Source organism: Stegostoma tigrinum, chromosome 9 (assembly GCF_030684315.1).
Source record: "Stegostoma tigrinum isolate sSteTig4 chromosome 9, sSteTig4.hap1, whole genome shotgun sequence".
In the NCBI taxonomy this organism is placed as follows: Eukaryota; Metazoa; Chordata; class Chondrichthyes; order Orectolobiformes; family Stegostomatidae; genus Stegostoma; species Stegostoma tigrinum.
The window spans coordinates 19,498,102-19,518,520 of NC_081362.1; the positions used below are offsets into that span (position 1 = coordinate 19,498,102).

A 20,419-nucleotide genomic window follows, 5' to 3' on the forward strand; every position below is an offset into this window, starting at 1 on the left:
TTTTTCTACTCCTTCAGGGGATGCAGGTGCCATTCATTTGGCCAGCATTTAGTACCAACCCCTGTCAGCCTTTGAGAACGTGATGCTGAGTGATCATCTTCATCTACTGCAGTCCTTGTACTGGACGTACATTAACAGTGCTGTCGGGGGTGATGCTCAGGATTTTGACTAGGCCACATTGAAATAATTGTAATGAAGTTCTATGTCACAGCACTATATGGCTTGAAGACAAACCTGCAGGTGGTGGTGTTCCCATGCAACTGCTGCCCTTATCCTGCCAGGCAGTATGGGTCACGGATTTGGCACATGCTGCCGAAGTACTCAGAATAACTTAATGTTTAACATGTCGAATAGGGTGATAATCAAGTGTTCTGCTTTGTCCTGGATATTGCTGAGCTTCTTGCATGCTACTGGAACTGTGCAATTCCAGGCAAGTGAAGTATATCCTATCACCTGCCTGACTTATGCCTTGTACACATCTGTACAGTGGACTGACTTTGGAAGTGAGTTACTCACCACAGAATACCTAGACTCTGCCATATGCTTGTAGCCACAGCATTTATATAGCTGGTGTATTCAGCTTCTGTTCAACTCAGTGATTGTAATTCTGTTGATCAAAGGGAGGTAGTTAGAATCTTGCTTATTGGAAATGGTAAATGGCTAGCAGTTGAATGGCGGAAATGCCACTTACCACTCATCAGCCCAAGCCTAGATATTGTGCTGTTCTTGCCGCATAAGGAGACAGATTACAGTGCCTGAGGAGACACAACAGGTGCTGAATATTGTGTAATAATCAGCAAACAACCCCATTTCTGACCTTACAATGGAGGAAAAGTCAATGAAGCAACTGAAGGAGGACTGGGCCACAGATACTACTAATGAGTTTTGAGAAGATTTGTAGCTCAGGTTGAGGTTCTGGATGTGAGTTTGCTCGCTGAGCTGGAAGGTTAGTTTTCAGACGTTTCGTCACTTTTTTTTTATTTGAAAAAATATACTTTATTCATAGAATGTACAAAAAATAAAACATTTATACACCTACCCAGTCATGCAAGCCACTCCAGGTTACCCAGGGGTACGTACACCAACTAAAGGGAAAAAAAAACAAAACAGAGAGAAAAAAAAAACAAAGCAAAGAAGCCGCCCCGGCAGTCGTCACCCCGCACAGTCCCAGTTGGCCCCCTGACCAGTTGGGGAAGGCGCCAGCTGGGCCCAGTTACCAGATAGGATTCTTTTCCCTTTTCTGGACGAGGGGGTTCATACGGTGGTCTTTCCCCACCGCGCCTTGGCGGCGGCTGCCCCAAGCTTTAGCGCGTCCCTCAGCACGTAGCCCTGGACCTTGGAGTGCGCCAGTCTGCAACACTCGGTCGGGGTCAGTTCTTTCAGCTGGCAGACCAGCAAGTTGCGGGCAGACCAAAGAGCGTCTTTCACCGCATTGATGGTCCTCCAGGCGCAGTTGATGTTGGTCTCGGTGTGCGTCCCCAGAAACAGCCCGTAGAGCACGGAGTCCCGCGTCACGGAGCTGCTCGGGACGAACCTCGACAAATACCACTGCATCCCCCTCCAGACCTCCTGCGCATAGGCACACTCCAGAAGGAGGTGATCAACAGTCTCGTCCCCCCCGCAGCCACCTCGAGGGCAGCGTGCGGTGGCGCAGAGATTCCGGGCATGCATAAAGGATCTCACTGGCAGAGCCCCTCTCACCGCCAGCCAAGCAATGTCCTTGTGCTTGTTTGAAAGTTCTGGCGATGAGGCATTCTGCCAAACGACTTTGGCAGTCTGCGTGGGGAACCACACGACGGGATCCACCCTCTCCTTTTCCCGAAGGGTCTCGAGGATACTACGTGCTGACCACTGCCTGACGGCCTTGTGGTCAAAGGTGTTTCCTTTCAAAAATTTCTCCACGAAGGACAGGTGGTACGGAACGGTCCAACTACTCGGAGCGTTCCGCGGCAACGAGGCCAGGCCCATCCTTCGCAACACCGGGGACAGGTAGAACCTCAGTAAGTAGTGACACTTGGTGTTTGCGTACTGAGGATCTACGCACAGCTTGATGCAGCCACACACAAAGGTAGCCGTCAGGGCGAGGGTGGCGTTCGGTACGCCCTTTCCCCCATTTCCCAGGTTTTTGTACATGGTATCTCTGCGGACCCGGTCCATCCTCGACCCCCAAATGAAGTGGAAGATGGCCCGGGTGACCGCAGCGGCGCAGGTCCAGGTAATAGGCCAGGCCTGCGCCACATACAACAGTACCGAAAGCCCCTCGCACCTGACAACCAGGTTCTTACCCGCGATGGAGAGGGACCGGAGCGTCCACCTGCCCAGCTTCTGCTTAAATTTGGAGATACGCTCCTCCCAAGTCTTAGTGCATGCCCCAGCTCCACCAAACCAAACACCCAGCACCTTCAGGTAGTCTGTCCTGACGGTGAAGGGGATGAAGGAGCGGTCGTCCCAGTTCCCGAAGAACATGACCTCGCTCTTACCCCTATTGACTTTGGCACCCGAGGCCAGTTCAAACTGGCCGCAGATGTCCAACAGCCTACTCACCGACCGACGATCGGTGCAGAAGACGGCGACATCATCCATGTACAGGGAGGTCTTGACCTGAAGGCCTCCGCTGCCTGGGATAGTCACGCCCCTCAGGCTCACGTCCTTCCTGATGGAGGCGGCAAAGGGCTCCACACAGCACACGAACAAGGCAGGAGAGAGCGGGCAGCCCTGCCTGACTCCAGATCTAACAGGAAAACTGTCTGATTCCCACCCGTTGATCGAGACTGCGCTAACGATGTTGGTGTAGAGCAGCCGGATCCAACTGCGGATGCCCTCCCCGAACCCCAATTTGGAGAGGACGTCCCTCACGTAAGCATGAGAGACCCTGTCGAAGGCCTTCTCCTGGTCCAGGCTGACGAGGCAGGTGTCCACCCGCCTGTCCTGTACGTAGGCGATCGTATCCCTGATGAGCGCGAGGCTCTCAGCGATCTTCCTGCCCGGCACAGCACAGGTTTGGTCAGGGTGAATCACCGACTCCAGGACAGACCTGACCCGGTTGGCAATGACCTTGGCCAGGATTTTGTAGTCCACGTTCAAAAGTGAAATGGGACGCCAATTCTTAATTTCTTCCCTCTCCCCCTTCCTCTTGTAAATGAGGGTGATGATGCCCTTCCTCATGGACTTGCACATTTCCCCTGCCCGAAGCGCACTATCGTACACCTCCAGCAGGTCCTGGCCGACCAGGCCCCACAGAGCAGAATACAGCTCGACCGGTAAGCCATCACTTCCGGGAGTCCTATTCCTCTGCAAGGACTTGAGGGGTCTGGCCAGCTCGTCCAGGGATATCGGCCGGTCCAGCCACTCCCTCGTGCCGTCGTCTAAGACCTCCGTGATAGATGACAGGAACGACAGGAATGACTCGGAGGCCGTGCTGTCCGTGGGCTTCGTGTCGTACAGTCCGGCATAGAAGGATCTGCTGATCCTCAAAACGTCGGGCCGAGACGACGTCACCGAGCCGTCGTCCTCCTTCAGCCGGCTAAGCACAGAGCTCTCTTTGTGCACCTTCTGAAAGAAGAAACGCGAGCACGTCTCGTCCTGCTCCACGGAGCGGACCCTGGACCGGAAGATTATCCTGGAGGCCTCCGCGGCGAAGAGCGAGGCTTGCTGGCCCCTCACCTCGCGGAGGTCCTCCGTGACATCGACCCCCATCAACCGCAGAAGGAGCAGGTTCTGCACCCTTTTCTGGAGTCGCGACAGCTTTCCCCGCCTCTCTCTTGCCTTCCGAACACCCTTGAGGACAAAGAACCTCTTGATGTTCTCCTTCACCGTCTCCCACCAGTCGCCTGGAGACTCAAAGAGGGGTTTCACGGTTCTCCAACCGGTGTACTCCCTCTTAAGCTCCTCGACGTTCTCTGGGGTCAACAGAGTCGTGTTGAGCTTCCACGTCCCCTTGCCGGCCGGCTGGTCGTCCTGTAAGTGACAGTCGGCCAACAGGAGGCAGTGGTCAGAGAAGAACACCGGCTCGACACCAGTGGATCTGACCGAGAACGTCCGTGACACAAACAGGAAGTCTATCCTTGAGCGGATAGACCCGTCTGGCCGCGACCAGGTGTACCTCTGCTGCGCACCATCTGCAGGGGTGCTGAAGACGTCGAGCAGCTTGGCGTCCTTCACCGTGCCCATCAGGAATCTGGACGTGACGTCCAGTTGAATCCCCCCACCCGCTGTCCCCACGCCGGATCTTCCATCTGCATCAATGATGCAGTTGAAGTCTCCGCCTAGGATGACCGGCCTGGACGTAGCCAGCAGGGGTGGAAGCCGCTGCAGGACGTCCATCCGCTCACTCCGTACCACTGGGGCGTACACGTTGATCAGCCTCAGGGGAGCATTCCTGTAGGTGATGTCAGCCACTAGGAGGCGCCCCCCCACCACCTCCTGAACTTGAGAGATGGTGAAGTTGTGCCCCCGCAGCAGAATAGCCAGGCCCGAGGAGCGACGGTCGTTACCCCCCGACCAGATCGAAGGCCCACAGGTCCAGGCGCCGGACCATTTCCCGTACCTGCCGAGGTGCGGTATCCCGCACTCCTGCAGAAACAGGAGGTCCGCCTTGATGGTGGTCAAGTAGGCCAACGTGGACACACATCTCGCGGTTGACTTGACGCTGCGCACATTAATGCTCGCAATTCGTACCCCCATTGTGGGCAGTGACCGCAGTACCCTCCCCAGGTCCAAGGTCCAGCCCCTCCATCTGTCCCTTCATGCCCATTGCCCGGGCTAACTGCTGGACGCTCTCTGGGCTCAGGAAACCGTCTGTGCTGCCTTCCGGGTGGCATCCCCCCGCCAGGGGTGCGGAGGCAGGAGGGTCCGGCTCCGGATCAGGCTGGGGACGTGCTGTTTCCTCCTTCCTGCCTGGAAGTTCCGGGGGGCCCTCCAGTGCTCCAGCGGCACTTGACTGGGTGTCGGAGTGAGCCTCAGGACGCCTCCCGTCACCTGGAAGCGGGGTGCTGCTTTCCTTCCCCCTCGAGACCTTTAACTTCTGCTTCGGGTGGGCCCTCTCCGAATCCTCCTCGTCAGAGGAGCTCTTATCGCCCCCCTGTAGCTGCCTCTTCCCTCCTGATTGTTGCGGTTCCTGGGCCCGTCGACGCACCTTCCTCCTCGCTTTCCGGACTGTAGTCCACTCCCCTGGGTTGCCTGCCGCCGCCTCCATTGGCTCCGGGTTGTCGGGGGGGATCGGAGCCTGCAGGGGCGCTTTGCTGGCCTCGGGCCCATCCTGCAGGGCTGGGCCCTCCTGCACGGCCTGGCCCTCCTGCACATTAGTGGGGTCCTTGCTGGGCCCTGGTGCCTTCCTCTCCTCCGGGGGTGCTGGCCCCGCATTTCCCCTGCCGGCGACCTGGGCGTAGGTGGTACCCCGCCGCGGGCATGCCCTATAGAAGTGGCCCGCTTCCCCGCAAAGGTTGCAGCTTCTCTCTCGTGGGCAATCCTTTGCAAGGTGTCCCTCCTCCCTGCAGTTCCTGCAGATGGTGACTTTGCAGTCGGCCGCCATGTGACCTGACCTACCACAGGCATGGCAGACTTTAGGTTGCCCTGCATAGGTCAGGTAGCCCCTGCTCCCGCCGATCGCGAAGCTGGACGGTGGGTGTGCGACATTCCCGTCTGCGCCCATCCTCAGCGTCACCTTGACCTGCCTCTTACTCGTCCAGATGCCAAAGGGGTCCACGATGTCAGTTAGGTCCCCTTCCACCTTCACATACCTTCCGAGGAAGGTCAGGACATCAACTGCTGGCACATGCGGGTTGTACATGTGTACAGTCACCATACGGCTCCTCTGTGCTGGCATCACAAACAGTGGGACAGCGGTCAATACAGAGAGGGGGCCCTCACCTCCTTTCTCCTTGAAAACCTCCAGGAAGCGCTCGCAAAGCTTGGCACTCCGGAAGGTCACATCGTAAAAACCCCCTCCGGGGAAATCCTGCAGGCAGTAAATGTCCGCAGCAGCGAACCCACAACAGTCCAACAGGACCCTCTTCACGAAGAAGGTGCGGTCCACAGGTGCACCTTCATCCACCTTCTTTACGGAAACACGGATGGTGTTCCGGACCCCCTGACCTGGGGCACGAGCACTTGCCGCAGCCATCGTTGCAGGTTGGCTGCTCCCCTGAACCAGCGTTAGGCCGAAGCCAGCATTAAGATCCACTGGTCGCAAGGGTGCACAGCCAACCCGACGTCCTCCTTTCACCTCCAAGACAGCACTCTCGTCCTCTCAGTCCACAAGAGAGTGGGTCTTTATTGTGTTTGAGATGTTAGCTGGTTCACTGAGCTGTAAGGTTTGTTCCCAGATGTTTTGTCACCATTCTAGGTAACATCAACAGTGAGCCTCCGACGAAGCGCTGGTGTTATGTCCCGCTTTCTATTTATCTGGTTAGGTTTCCTTGGGTTGGTGATGTCATTTCCTGCGTTGGTGATGTCATTTCCTGTTCTTTTTCTCAGGGGATGGTAGATTGGCTCCAAGTCAATGTGTTTGTTGATGGAATTCCGGTGGGAATGCCATGCTTCTAGGAATTCTCATGCATGTCTCTGCTTGGCTTGTCCTAGGATGGATGTGTTGTCCCAATCAAAGTGGTGTCCTTCCTTATCTGTATGTAAGGATACAAGTGATAGTGGGTCATGTCCCACTATCACTCGTATCCTTACATATAGATAAGGAAGGACACCACTTTGATTGGGACAAGCCAAGCAGAGACATGCACAAGAATTCCTAGAAGCATGGCATTCCCACCGGAATTCCATCAACAAACACATTGACTTGGAGCCAATCTACCAACCCCTGAGAAAAAGAACAGGAAATGACATCACCAACCCAAGGAAACCTAACCAGATAAATAGAAAGCCGGATGTAACACCAGCACTTCGTCGGAGGCTCACTGATGATGTTACCTAGAATGGTGACGAAACGTCTGAAAACTAACCTTCCATACTACTAATGCTAAAATATTTGACTTCCAACACCACACCTAGAGTTTAACTCTTTTGTCTACATTTTGTCCAAGGCTATAAAAGAGGTCAGGAGTCAAAGGCTCTAGTGGAACCCAAACTAAGATTATTACTGAGCAAGTCCTACCTAATAACTGCCAACTGCCCATGCTATAATTGCCTGAAAATGAAGAATAGACTACAGACAATCCCCAGGTCACAAGTGGGTTCTGTTCCGGAGTCCATTTCTAAATCAATTTGTAAAAAGTTGGAATACAATATGAGACAATGTAAAGCAGCCATTCATAAGTACAGGAAACGTTCATATGTCTGGTCTTGAAACTTACTCTCCTGTACAGGGCCACATTCAGAAGTTTGAATATTTGTAAGTCAGACATTTGTAAATCAGTGACTTCCTGTAATGGGGCAGTTATCGCTAGGATTGTATTTTCACCGCTTTTTTGTAAACTGTGCAGTCCTGGGCTATTTTCCACATTCTACATTGTGCAACTATTTCCGGAGCAAAGTCTTCAATAGTATGGTGAAAATATTTTGTAATCATAGCCTTTACAGTATCCAATGCTTTCAGCTACTTTTTGATATCAAATGGACAGAATTAAGATGGCTGAAAACCAGCATCTATGATGATGGGGATCTCAGAGGAGCTTGAGACCGATCATACAATTGACACTTCTGACTAAAAATTGCATCACATACATCAGCCTTGTCCTTTCACTGCCGTATTGCTCCCTCCCATCACTGAAGATGGGAACATTTGTAGAACCTTATCCTCCAGCAAGTTGCTCAACTGTCAATCACCATACATTGAATTCATAGTTTGTGCAATCACTTAGCTCTTGACTGCGATGAAAAGTTTCAGTCATAAGGAGAGACTGGATAGGCTGGACTTGCTTTTCTTGGAGCAGAGGAGGCTTTTGGGGAAGGGGGAGAGCGAGGCACAGCAAGCGTGACAGAGAGAGAGGACAACTGAGGCTTACAAAACGAACAGTGGTATAGGCAAAGTAGCTCATGAGAATGTCCCACGGCAGACACGTCTAAGACCTGAAGGCATTAGTATAAGTTGAAAAGAAAGTGGTTTAAGAGAAGACCTGATAAAAAAAAATTTCCACCCAGAGGGTAATGGAAACATGAAACATGGTGCTTGAGAGGATGGCGGAAGCGGATACTTACACAACATTTAAGCAGCACCTGGATGAGCACTACCATAGCATAGAACGCTATGGACCAAGTGCAAATAAATGGAATTAGTGCATTTTGGTGTTTGTTGGTTGGCAAACACATGGTAGGCCAAACAGCCTGCTTCTATGCTTTATGCACCATCTGCAGGTTCCCCTCCAAACCATACACCATCCTGACTTGCATCATTATTCCTTCATTTTGCTAGGTCAAAATCTTTAACACTCTTCCTAATAGCACTGAGAGTGTACGGATATTAAAAACTGACTCCAAAACTGTAATGCTCGGACTGACCTACAGTGGGCACATATAAATATAGCCTAAAATTTAAGAGAGTTTCATCAACTATGTCCAAAAATTATTCACAAAACATTTCCCTACAGTTTTTCATTTGGAATTCCTGTGATCATTACACTCTCAAAAACAATTACTATGGTGTCATATGCTACTCTAAATTACCTAGTTCTGTCTTGTCCAACACAACTTGGAGGCAGCGCGGAAATTTACTGAAACAGTACCAATAATGAGACACTTCAATTATTTGGCGAGGCCTAGGGAATAAGAATCTCCTTCTTGGAAAAAGCAGTTTTCAGGGAGATTTATTAGGTGGGTTCAAAATTATAAGTGGTTTTGTTAGAGACAAACTGTCTTAGTGGGGTTATGTTGTGTATTGCACTGCCTGAAAGAATAGTGGAAGCAGAACCAATAGAAATGCTCAAAAGAAATTTGATATCCTTGAAAAGATAGAAATCGTACGGCTACAGGAAAGAGAAGAGTGGGATGAACTGGATGATTCTTGTAAGGATTGACTCAAACACGATGAACTGAACAGCTTCCTTCTGCAGTCCAAATCTTGATTCTGTAGTAAATAGGGTTGCACTGACCAGAAGAATAGTAACTGAGAGATTTTGTTTCTTGAATTTTACAAGTCTTTTTCGATGGTAAAACCATGTTTAATATAAAAGTAGTCAAGGTGAATCCATACCTCCAAGGTGTGCAATAGATTCTGGTCCAATCAACTTGCCCTCAAACAAGCGTTCAGCTTGTCTCAGTTTAAGGTTGGGCTCTAAAGGACCCGTTAGCAGAAGAGGTTCCTTGTAACTGCAGATGAGAAATAAAACTATTACAAAAGGTTAAAAGCCTAAAGTTAGAGATACTTTAAAGACAAACAAACTTGATTTGATAAAACGAATCAACAAAAAAATATTGTGACTTTATTCGAAAGAACTGTTTAAAAAATAGAGTAAAGGTTGGAATTAGCAACGTATAACTAGCAAACACTCCTGAATATGGATTGTATTTGAGGAATTGGCAAAATTGATATGGTTTGTAATTGCAACAGCAATGACCAGAAACACCGCATATCTTCGCAAATTCAGGTTTCCAGTGCAGGTGACATCACATTTATGCAGATTACTAGTATCCTTCAATATGATGTGCTTGCAGACATCACCTTTGAATTTTCTAGTATCAACTTTAAGGTTCAAACTTTTTGTTCTGGAATCCCATCCAAGTGTAATTGTTTCACTCTATTTATCCTATCAAATCCAATCATTTTCAATATAGTGCAAACATATTTGAAGTAAAGCAATTGCTTCCTCTGTTGGTTGACAAGCATGAGTGTAGCTGTAAGCAATGACATTTTAACATTTATGATCTTATTAAGTTCTAAACAGAGTTGTTTATTCTCCTATACTGGCTTAGTGCAAAACAATGCTCAAAATTGAAAATTCTAAATTTAAAATGTTAAATGATACTTAATCACCCTGCATTTTCTGTTTTCTATTAATAAAACTATACCACACAGATTGCAAGATAACAAAGTGTGAAGCTGGATGAATACAGCAGGCCAAGCAGCATCTCAGAAGCACAAACGCTGACGTTTGTGGCCTAGATCCTTCATCAGCACTTCCAAAATAAAACTCTCCCTATTCTCACTATTCTCTCCATAAGCAGACTGTAATTTAATTTTTCTCCTTTATGAAAAAAAAGGAGGCATACTCCCTCCACTCACTGCTTGCGAGTTCTGACTTTGTTAAGAACCACACCAACATTGGTAAAGGTAAACCTGAAGTAATGTTTATTTCACATACTCTTAAGATGGCAGCTAACTGTACAACACAAGTGCATTTAAACATAAATATGCATCCAATCAAAAAGGATGAAGATATTATTTACTTAAATACAAAACTATCAAGAGATATCAATTCATTAATGCCCTGGCTTTTAAGATGGAGTCCAGAAGTTCAAATTGGAGTTGGCAGTCTGAAATTTCATTGAGTTGGAATGGGTTGATTGTCTAGCTGCCAGTTGAGGAGTTACAGGCAGTTTCTTCTCTTTAAAAAATATCTTCAAAGTCTTAAAGAAGTTTTGCAGAAACCAGAGTTCTGTTTCACTATTATAACTTTGAGATGATATTATGGCTTTAAGAGATTTACTTTGACCTGAGTTTTTTGAAGAGAGGTTTTAAAGGCAGAAATGCAATGCCAAACAGACTACTGGAAATACTTGAATAAGTAGCCTCAAGGCCTTGGATTTGTTTTTTAAAGAAAAGGTTGGTACAATAGAAGCAGCCTAAATGAGTATGGTCAAGCTCTCACAGAACCAGACTGTTTAGTTTTTCAGCAGAAGTTCCTGCTGGGTTCTCAGCAAAGTTGGAAGGCAGTGAATCTCTCATGGCTGCTCTCTGTTCCCGAGCTTTCTCTGGATGATTTTCATCTTGGCCTGCTGGAGTTGCATGTGAGACAATTTTCTGAATTTGCCTTTTGCCAAGGGTGTGTTTATGGGATGTAACTATATTGAAACAATTACTGTTAAGTAATAAAATAATCTATTTTTCCGTTAAGTTTTCCAATAGAGTTGTTATTCCACTTCTTCTTTCATTTGTTGTATTTTAAATGCAGTGGATGAATAACGCATGTTTTGCTTTAAATCTGGTAGTTTGATCAATCGAATTGCATCCAAAACACAACACCTCACATTTACCTTTAAAATAAGAAAAAGTTAGGGTCTAGACTATCTTCTGAATATTTTGAGGGGTTTTGGTTTATTTCATAACAACTTGATGTCTTCATTTGCAGAGTGCACAAATATAGGTTGGTGGCCACTTTTTACAGGCAAGAAGCAATTTTTTTTGTAGCCTGGAGTTAGCAGTGTTGATCATTGTCAATAGATGTTGCATGGCATTGCAATGGCCCCTCAACCATTTGCTATATTAAAATTGAAAAGGTAGTTCAATACTGTGGGAGTTGCGGCTAAGCCACCTACTTATAGCAGCCTTCTTTGTTGGTTTTAAGCTATTTACAGCAGTACAAAACAAATCAATAAATGTATAAATAAGTATCTACAATTGTTTTTAACTGTTCATGACAAAATATTTTTTAAGAAAAGCAAAATCACCTTCGCTGTGTCTCAACTGATTTCCTAAGTCAAATGTGTTTTGCAAGCAGGTTTAACACACATGATCCCAATCATATTCTTATAAACTTACACTCCACAAATCTATAAACTACTGATCTTTGCCTTGACCTTATTTTACAAAATACCAAATATTATGCTATTTTAGCTCCCAATTCTTTTGTATTCTACATGCTAAATTGTTTTTAAGCCAATATCCTGTCAATTCATATTTAATATTTTCCTTCATGCATCCTGTTTCCTCACTCAACTTGAGTTTTCCTCCAGGTGCAACTTTTTTCTTTTATTCCTTCTGCTTGATCCTACACTCCTGAAGTAGCTGCATCATTCTGATAATGGATCAACTAACCTGCAACCTTCCAGTAACATTTCCATATAGCTATTTTCCATACCCAAGTTTAAAATAACAAGAGTTGGTCAGCTGTTCTACTGCTCCTTCCAGCTGATATACAATTAGAGATTACTGGCTACAATATTAACATTTGATCCAGAACAAACAAACTCCTACCTGAAAGGCTCAGGATTTATTGGTGACTGCAACAGCAGAGTTGCCACCAGAAATGGGGCCAGAAGAGTCACAATGAGTGTTGTCAAGGTTATCCGGAAAACCTTCCCACTGTATGCACTAAATGAGAAACATATTCAGGAACATATTATGTTATCGTAGAAAGAAAATATTTTACATTAACTTTGTAACTTTCCAATGATTATTTTAGGAGGAATGTGTGCCTCACAAATATTTCAGAAAAATATTTAAAGTACAGGAAAGTACAGTCAAACTTTACAGTGTAACCCAAAAAAATTCTGCACAGAAGAAACTATTGTCCCATCAAGGTGCTTTTTTAATTAAATGTATGGCTAAGAGAGGTGAAAGTATATCTTAACACACAGTCTAACAATTTTAAAAAGAATGAGTCCCTTTTTGTAGGCAGCATTACTGGTAACAATTCTGTTGTTATTTGCAATTCCTCTAGATCCAACTTTTGTTTCTTCACTTGTCTCATTACCACTTCCTTCTGATCCTTGAGTGAAATGGTATCTTGGAGAAAACTGTAACAGCCAAATTTGTGGTGCCATGGTTGGCTCTGCTGCACAGGGGAGGAGCAAAATGTGTGGAAATGCAATAGTAATAGGGAACTCAATTACTGGGGGAACAGATAGATGATTCTGCAGCCACAAACGAGATTCCAGGATAACCTGTTGCCTTCCCTGGTGCCAGGGTCAAGGATGTCTCAGAGCAGAGCAGCTACATGACATCCTGGTGGGGGAGGGTTAACACCAGGTTGTTACCCACAAGGTGCAAAGACATGCATAAAAAAGGATGAGGTCCTAAAAGCAGAACATAGCGAATTCAGAAGCAAGCTAAAAAGCAGGGCCTCAAAGGTAGCGGTCTCAGGATTACTACCAGTGCCACATTCTGGTCAGCATATAAACATCAGGATTTGTTGGATAAAAGTGTGGCTACAAAAATGGTGCAAGGGGAAGGCTTTCAGATTCCTAGAGCATTGATACTGGTTCTCAACAAGGCAGTACCAGTACAAACTGGACAGACTGCACCTGGGCTGGACTGGGTCTGATGCCCTAGGGGAGTATTTGCTAGAGTGGCAGAGGGTTCGAACTAAATGGACAGGAGAATGGGGACCTTCGTAAGGATTCACAGGAAGGGTAAATCAAGGACAAGAACAAAAGACAGAAAGGGGAATCAGAGAAGTGATAGGCAGAGGAATCAATGGCCAGAATCAAACAAGGCAACATCAAACTATGAGTGAGAATGGACAAGGAATGTTTAAAAAAAGACAAGCCTTAAGGTTTTGTCTGCATGCACAGTGTCCAACATAAAATGAATGAATTAATCAAGCAAGTAGATGGAAACCAGTTATGATATAGTTGGGATTATGGAGACATACCTGCAAGGTGAAAGACAGAATAGGAAATGAACATCCGCGGTGTTCAGTATTTTGGGAGGACAGACAGAAAGAAAGATTTGTATTACTGGTTCAAGAAGATAGGAACACAAGAGTAAGATATTAACTTAGACAATATAAAATCTATGCGGGTAGAATTGAGAAATACGAAAAAAAATTGGTACAGGTGGTATATAGACCACCAGCTACAGCAATGTTAGGAATGGCAATAAACAGGACATCAGAGATGCATGTGATAAAGGAATATCCATAACCATGGATGTCTTTAGTCTGCATATAGATTGGCAAATCAAATTAATGACAATACCGTAGAGTAGGTATTCACATGCTGTACATGGGATAGTTTTCTGATCCAGTCAGTTGAGGAACCAACTGGAGAATAGACCATCTGACACTGGGTATTATGCAATGAGAAAGGAATAATTGGTAATATACTAGACTCGCCAAATTTAAGGGCATTTAAATGGTCATTGAATAAACATATGGATGGATAATGGAATAGTGTAGGTTAGATGGGCTTCAGATTGGTTTCACAGATTGGCGCAACATCGAGGGCCGAAGAGCCTGTACTGCACTGTTGTGTTCTATGTTCTATATACAACAAATTATGGGGAAACTGAGGCAAATTTGTATTGGTATTGGAGAAATTGATGGAATTGAAGGCTGATAAATCCTCAGGGTCTGATATTCTACATTTTAGAGTAATTAAGTGACCCTAGAAATAATGGTGGTCATCTTCCAAGATTCTTGAGACTCTGGAACAGTTCCTATAGATTAGCTACCTTCCAATGTTTTAAAAGGAAGGTACAGAAAATGGAACAATAGGCCAGTGAGTCAGACATCAGAAATAGGGAAGATACTAGAGTTTATTTCCAAGGATTTTATAACAGAACACTTAGAAAACAGTGGGAGAATGAGTCACAGTCAGCATGGATTTCCAAACAGGAAATCATATTTGACAAACCTACTGGAATTCTTAGAGGATGCAACTAATAGAGTTGATCCAGGCAATAAATAGATGTGGTTTACTTGGATTTTCAGAAGGCTTTCAATAAAGTCCCACATAAGAAAATTAGTGTGTAAAATTAAAGCATTTGGGATTGGAGATGGTGTATTGAGATGGTTAGAAAATTGGTGAGCAAACAGGCAACAAAGAGTAGGAATAAATGTTCTTTCTTCCTGAATAGCAAGTAGCGACTAGTCGGGTACCACAGAGATTGGCATAAAGACCCCAGTTATTCACAAAATGTGTTACTAATTTAGATGAGGAAACTAAATGCATTATCTCAAAAACTTGCAGATGATACAAAAACTGGGTGGAAGGTGAGCTGAGGAGGATGCAGAGATTAAGCGTGATGCAGACAGGCTGAATGAGAGGCCAAATGTGTGGCTGATACAATACAATGTGGATAAATATGGGGCTATCCACTTTGGTAGCAAAGAGTAGAATGCAGATGAATATTTGAATGCCTGCAAAGTGAAAAGGTGAAATGCCCAAAAAGACCTGGGTGTCCTTGTGCACTAGTCACTGAAAGTATGCGTGCAGGAGCAGTGGGTAGTAAAGAAGGTAAACCGTTTGTTGACCTTCCCAGCAAGAAGATGTGAGTACAGGAACAAGGATGTCCACTACAAGTATAGAGGGCATTGATGAAACCACACCTGGAATAATAAAATCCCAAACAGCATGAATTGTCTTAAGTATTAGCATTCCAAAAGGTTATCATTGACCAGAACAGCTGTATAAATAACACTAAAAGAGCAGAGTAAATGCTGGAAGTTTTCTGTTGACAATTAGGCGTTCTCTTCAATCTGTATAAACTCAGCGTTCCATGTTCAACACTTCCTATGCAGCGTGACAGTTCATCTAACTGTCACATTCATTACTAGCCTTCTAAAAACATGAAAAAATCTGGATATGAAAACAGAGGTGATACCAGAAGAATCACCAGAAGTTGTGACTCGCATCAAAGATGCATCAGGTGCCACCCCCTACTCTTATTAATACAATGTATCAAAGTTAAGGTTTTGATCTTAGAAAGAATAAAAACTCTCCTTCAGGTAGAGGTGGGCAAAAGAAGAAGTCATCTGACATTGCAGGGAGATGTTTCATGTCCATGGGCCAATATTAGATGCCAATTGATGGCCAATCCGCAAAATAAGGTATATCAACAGGGACAGTGGGAGAGGAAAAGGCAAGATAATTCAAGGACATGAACTATGCCATCAATTTGGCAGAAGACCAAGAGATGACACACATCAACCCAAGGAAAGAACAAAGACTGTTGGTACTGAAACTCAAAAGGCTACCAGGAACAGGACGTAGAACGACTGAAATGTGGGAGTACGCTGCCTTTACTTCTCTGCTCTCAGAATAGCCCCAGGGTCAGTAAAGCATTCTCATCTGTCAGAGGTCACTTATTTCCTTTCTTTGCCTAAATGACTAAGGCACAATATCTAAACTGCAGCTTCTCAATAAATTATCCGAAAATTGCAATAAAATCGCTGACTGCCCATACAAAGGTAACTGCAATGACAAATCCCCTAAAAATCAACAAATTCTGCCTCTCCAAATCTTGTTCACCCTCTACAAAGCACAAGTCAGAATTGTGACACAATGCTCTTTACTTGCTTCAACAAAACAACTCCAAAAACACTAAGAACCTCAACACAATCCAGGACAAAACAGCATGCATAACGGGCACTTGATTCAAACAAATGCTGGAGGCAAAAACATGCATCTTATCGAAGATGCACTACAGGAACTCACCAAGGTTCCTTCCACAGAACCTGTAAACCTGTAATCATACATCCTAGAATGACAATGGCTCAAGATGCTCAATCACCAAGCCACACACAACCAAATTTGATACTATATTGATGGTCCTTTACTGCCACCAAGTCAAAACCCTGAAACTCATTTTCTAACAACACTCTGGGTATATATACATAGACAAGATAAACTGCATTAGTTCAAATGACAGTTTACCATCACCTTTTCAAGAAGAAGTAGGAACAAGCAACAAATCTGGCGTAAGACAGTCATAATCCATAAAATAAAAAAAATTTCCCTACCTCCCCCACCCAACATGTTTCAGTGGCTAGAACCGCTCAACGTACCATAAGCACACAACCTGTCCATAGCCTTCCACTAGCAATCACGTAACATAAGTTTCCAGTGCAGGAAACCTATTAAATACATACTACCCTGTAACTGCGTAAAACATTGCAGAAAATTCACTTTCAGTTTCTAGAGGAGAAGTATGGGTCTAAGACAAGTGTTCTAAACCCAAATAAGGGTACAAAGGCAGAGTTAGCAAAAGTAAACTGAAGATCTAGGTTGAAAGATAGGACATCAGAGATGTGGTGGTAAATATTAAATAACTGTTGGCAAAAGTTTATCTCACTAAAAATAAAAGACTCTGTGAAAGATGCATCATCTTTGATAAAAAAAAAGAAATTAAAGATGCTATCAAATTGAAAGACATGACAAATTTGCAGAGATCAATGCTACGGCAGGAATATTGGTCAAATTTCAAGAGGCAAGTGATTTAAAAAAGATAATTTGCAATATAAAAGTAGATAAAATAATTTCTACAGATATTTAAATAGGAAAAGAGTAACTTAAGGTAATAAAATGTGAGGCTGGATGAACACAGCAGGCCAAGCAGCATCTCAGGAGCACAAAAGCTGACGTTTCGGGCCTAGACCCTTCATCAGAGAGGGGGATGGGGGGAGGGAACTGGAATAAATAGGGAGAGAGGGGGAGGCGGACCGAAGATGGAGAGTAAAGAAGATAGGTGGAGAGAGTGTAGGTGGGGAGGTAGGGAGGGGATAGGTCAGTCCAGGGAAGACGGACAGGTCAAGGAGGTGGGATGAGGTTAGTAGGTAGCGGGGGGTGCGGCTTGGGGTGGGAGGAAGGGATGGGTGAGAGGAAGAACCGGTTAGGGAGGCAGAGACTGGTTGGACTGGTTTTGGGATGCAGTGGGTGGGGGGGAAGAGCTGGGCTGGTTGTGTGGTGCAGTGGGGGGAGGGGACGAACTGGGCTGGTTGAGGGATGCAGTAGGGGAAGGGGAGATTTTGAAACTGGTGAAGTCCACATTGATACCATATGGCTGCAGGGTTCCCAGGCGGAATATGAGTTGCTGTTCCTGCAACCTTCGGGTGGCATCATTGTGGCAGTGCAGGAGGCCCATGATGGACATGTCATCAAGAGAATGGGAGGGGGAGTGGAAATGGTTTGCGACTGGGAGGTGCAGTTGTTTTTTGCGAACTGAGCGGAGGTGTTCTGCAAAGCGGTCCCCAAGCCTCCGCTTGGTTTCCCCAATGTAGAGGAAGCCGCACCGGGTACAGTGGATGCAGTATACCACATTGGTAGATGTGCAGGTGAACCTCTGCTTGATGTGGAATGTCATCTTGGGGCCTGGGATGGGGGTGAGGGAGGAGGTGTGGGGACAAGTGTAGCATTTCCTGCGGTTGCAGGGGAAGGTGCCGGGTGTGGTGGGGTTGGAGGGCAGTGTGGAGCGAACAAGGGAGTCGCGGAGAGAGTGGTCTCTCCGGAAAGCAGACAGGGGAGGGGATGGAAAAATGTCTTGGGTGGTGGGGTCGGATTGTAAATGGCGGAAGTGTCGGAGGATGATGCGTTGTATCCGGAGGTTGGTAGGGTGGTGTGTGAGAACGAGGGGGATCCTCTTGGGGCGGTTGTGGCGGGGGCGGGGTGTGAGGGATGTGTCGCGGGAAATGCGGGAGACGCGGTCAAGGGCGTTCTCGATCACCGTGGGGGGAAAGTTGCGGTCCTTAAAGAACTTGGACATCTGGGATGTGCGGGAGTGGAATGTCTTGTCGTGGGAGCAGATGCGGCGGAGGCGGAGGAATTGGGAATAGGGGATGGAATTTTTGCAGGAGGGTGGGTGGGAGGAGGTGTATTCTAGGTAGCTGTGGGAGTCGGTGGGCTTGAAGTGGACATCAGTTACAAGCCGGTTGCCTGAGATGGAGACTGAGAGGTCCAGGAAGGTGAGGGATGTGCTGGAGATGGCCCAGGTGAACTGAAGGTTGGGGTGGAAGGTGTTGGTGAAGTGGATGAACTGTTCGAGCTCCTCTGGGGAGCAAGAGGCGGCGCCGATACAGTCATCAATGTACCGGAGGAAGAGGTGGGGTTTGGGGCCTGTGTAGGTGCGGAAGAGGGACTGTTCCACGTAACCTACAAAGAGGCAGGCATAGCTGGGGCCCATGCGGGTGCCCATGGCCACCCCCTCAGTCTGTAGGAAGTGGGAGGAGTCAAAAGAGAAGTTGTTGAGTGTGAGGACGAGTTCAGCTAGGCGGATGAGAGTGTCGGTGGAGGGGGACTAGTCGGGCCTGCGGGACAGGAAGAAGCGGAGGGCCTTGAGGCCATCTCCATGCGGAATGCAGGTGTACAGGGACTGGACGTCCATGGTGAATATGAGGTGTTGGGGGCCAGGGAATTGGAAGTCCTGGAGGAGGTGGAGGGCGTGGGTGGTGTCACGGATGTAGGTGGGGAGTTCCTGGACCAAAGGGGAGAAAATGGAGTCCAGATAGGTGGAGATGAGTTCGGTGGGGCAGGAGCAGGCTGAGACGATGGGTCGACCAGGGCAGGCAGGTTTGTGGATTTTGGGAAGGAGATAGAAACGGGCCGTGCGGGGTTGGGGAACAATGAGGTTGGAGGCTGTGGGTGGGAGGTCCCCTGAGGTGATGAGGTCGTGAATGGTGTTGGAGATGATGGTTTGGTGCTCGGGTGTGGGGTCATGATCGAGGAGGCGGTAGGAGGTGGTGTCGGAGAGTTGGCGTCTGGCCCAACCCCGCACGGCCCGTTTCTATCTCCTTCCCAAAATCCACAAACCTGCCTGCCCTGGTCGACCCATCGTCTCAGCCTGCTCCTGCCCCACCGAACTCATCTCCACCTATCTGGACTCCATTTTCTCCCCTTTGGTCCAGGAACTCCCCACCTACGTCCGTGACACCACCCACGCCCTCCACCTCCTCCAGGACTTCCAATTCCCTGGCCCCCAACACCTCATATTCACCATGGACGTCCAGTCCCTGTACACCTGCATTCCGCATGGAGATGGCCTCAAGGCCCTCCGCTTCTTCCTGTCCCGCAGGCCCGACCAGTCCCCCTCCACCGACACTCTCATCCGCCTAGCTGAACTCGTCCTCACACTCAACAACTTCTCTTTTGACTCCTCCCACTTCCTACAGACTAAGGGGGTGGCCATGGGCACCCGCATGGGCCCCAGCTATGCCTGCCTCTTTGTAGGTTACGTGGAACAGTCCCTCTTCCGCACCTACACAGGCCCCAAACCCCACCTCTTCCTCCGGTACATTGATGACTGTATCGGCGCCGCCTCTTGCTCCCCAGAGGAGCTCGAACAGTTCATCCACTTCACCAACACCTTCCACCCCAACCTTCAGTTCACCTGGGCCATCTCCAGCACATCCCTCACCTTCCTGGACCTCTCAGTCTCCATCTCAGGCAACCAGCTTGTAACTGATGTCCACTTCAAGCCCACCGACTCCCACAGCTACCTAGAATACACCTCCTCCCACCCACCCTCCTGCAAAAATTCCATCCCCTATTCCCAATTCCTCCGCCTCCGCCGCATCTGCTCCCACGACAAGACATTCCACTCCCGCACATCCCAGATGTCCAAGTTCTTTAAGGACCGCAACTTTCCCCCCACGGTGATCGAGAACGCCCTTGACCGCGTCTCCCGCATTTCCCGTGACACATCCCTCACACCCCGCCCCCGCCACAACCGCCCCAAGAGGATCCCCCTCGTTCTCACACACCACCCTACCAACCTCCGGATACAACGCATCATCCTCCGACACTTCCGCCATTTACAATCCGACCCCACCACCCAAGACATTTTTCCATCCCCTCCCCTGTCTGCTTTCCGGAGAGACCA

General features: G+C 47.3%; 1 protein-coding gene across 3 annotated transcripts in view; it reads right to left on the reverse strand.

Annotated features, from left to right (window-relative positions):
- apmap (adipocyte plasma membrane associated protein) overlaps nt 1-20,419 on the reverse strand; it is a 58,496-nt gene that overhangs the window by 29,807 nt on the left and 8,270 nt on the right. For all 3 annotated transcript variants that reach the window (XM_059648387.1, XM_048536381.1, XM_048536380.1), the window contains exons 2-3: nt 12,080-12,196; nt 9,140-9,255 (exon numbers count right to left, since the gene is read on the reverse strand). In XM_059648387.1, coding sequence (XP_059504370.1) covers nt 9,140-9,255; nt 12,080-12,196 — 233 coding nt within the window. The remainder of the gene's footprint in view (nt 1-9,139; nt 9,256-12,079; nt 12,197-20,419) is intronic.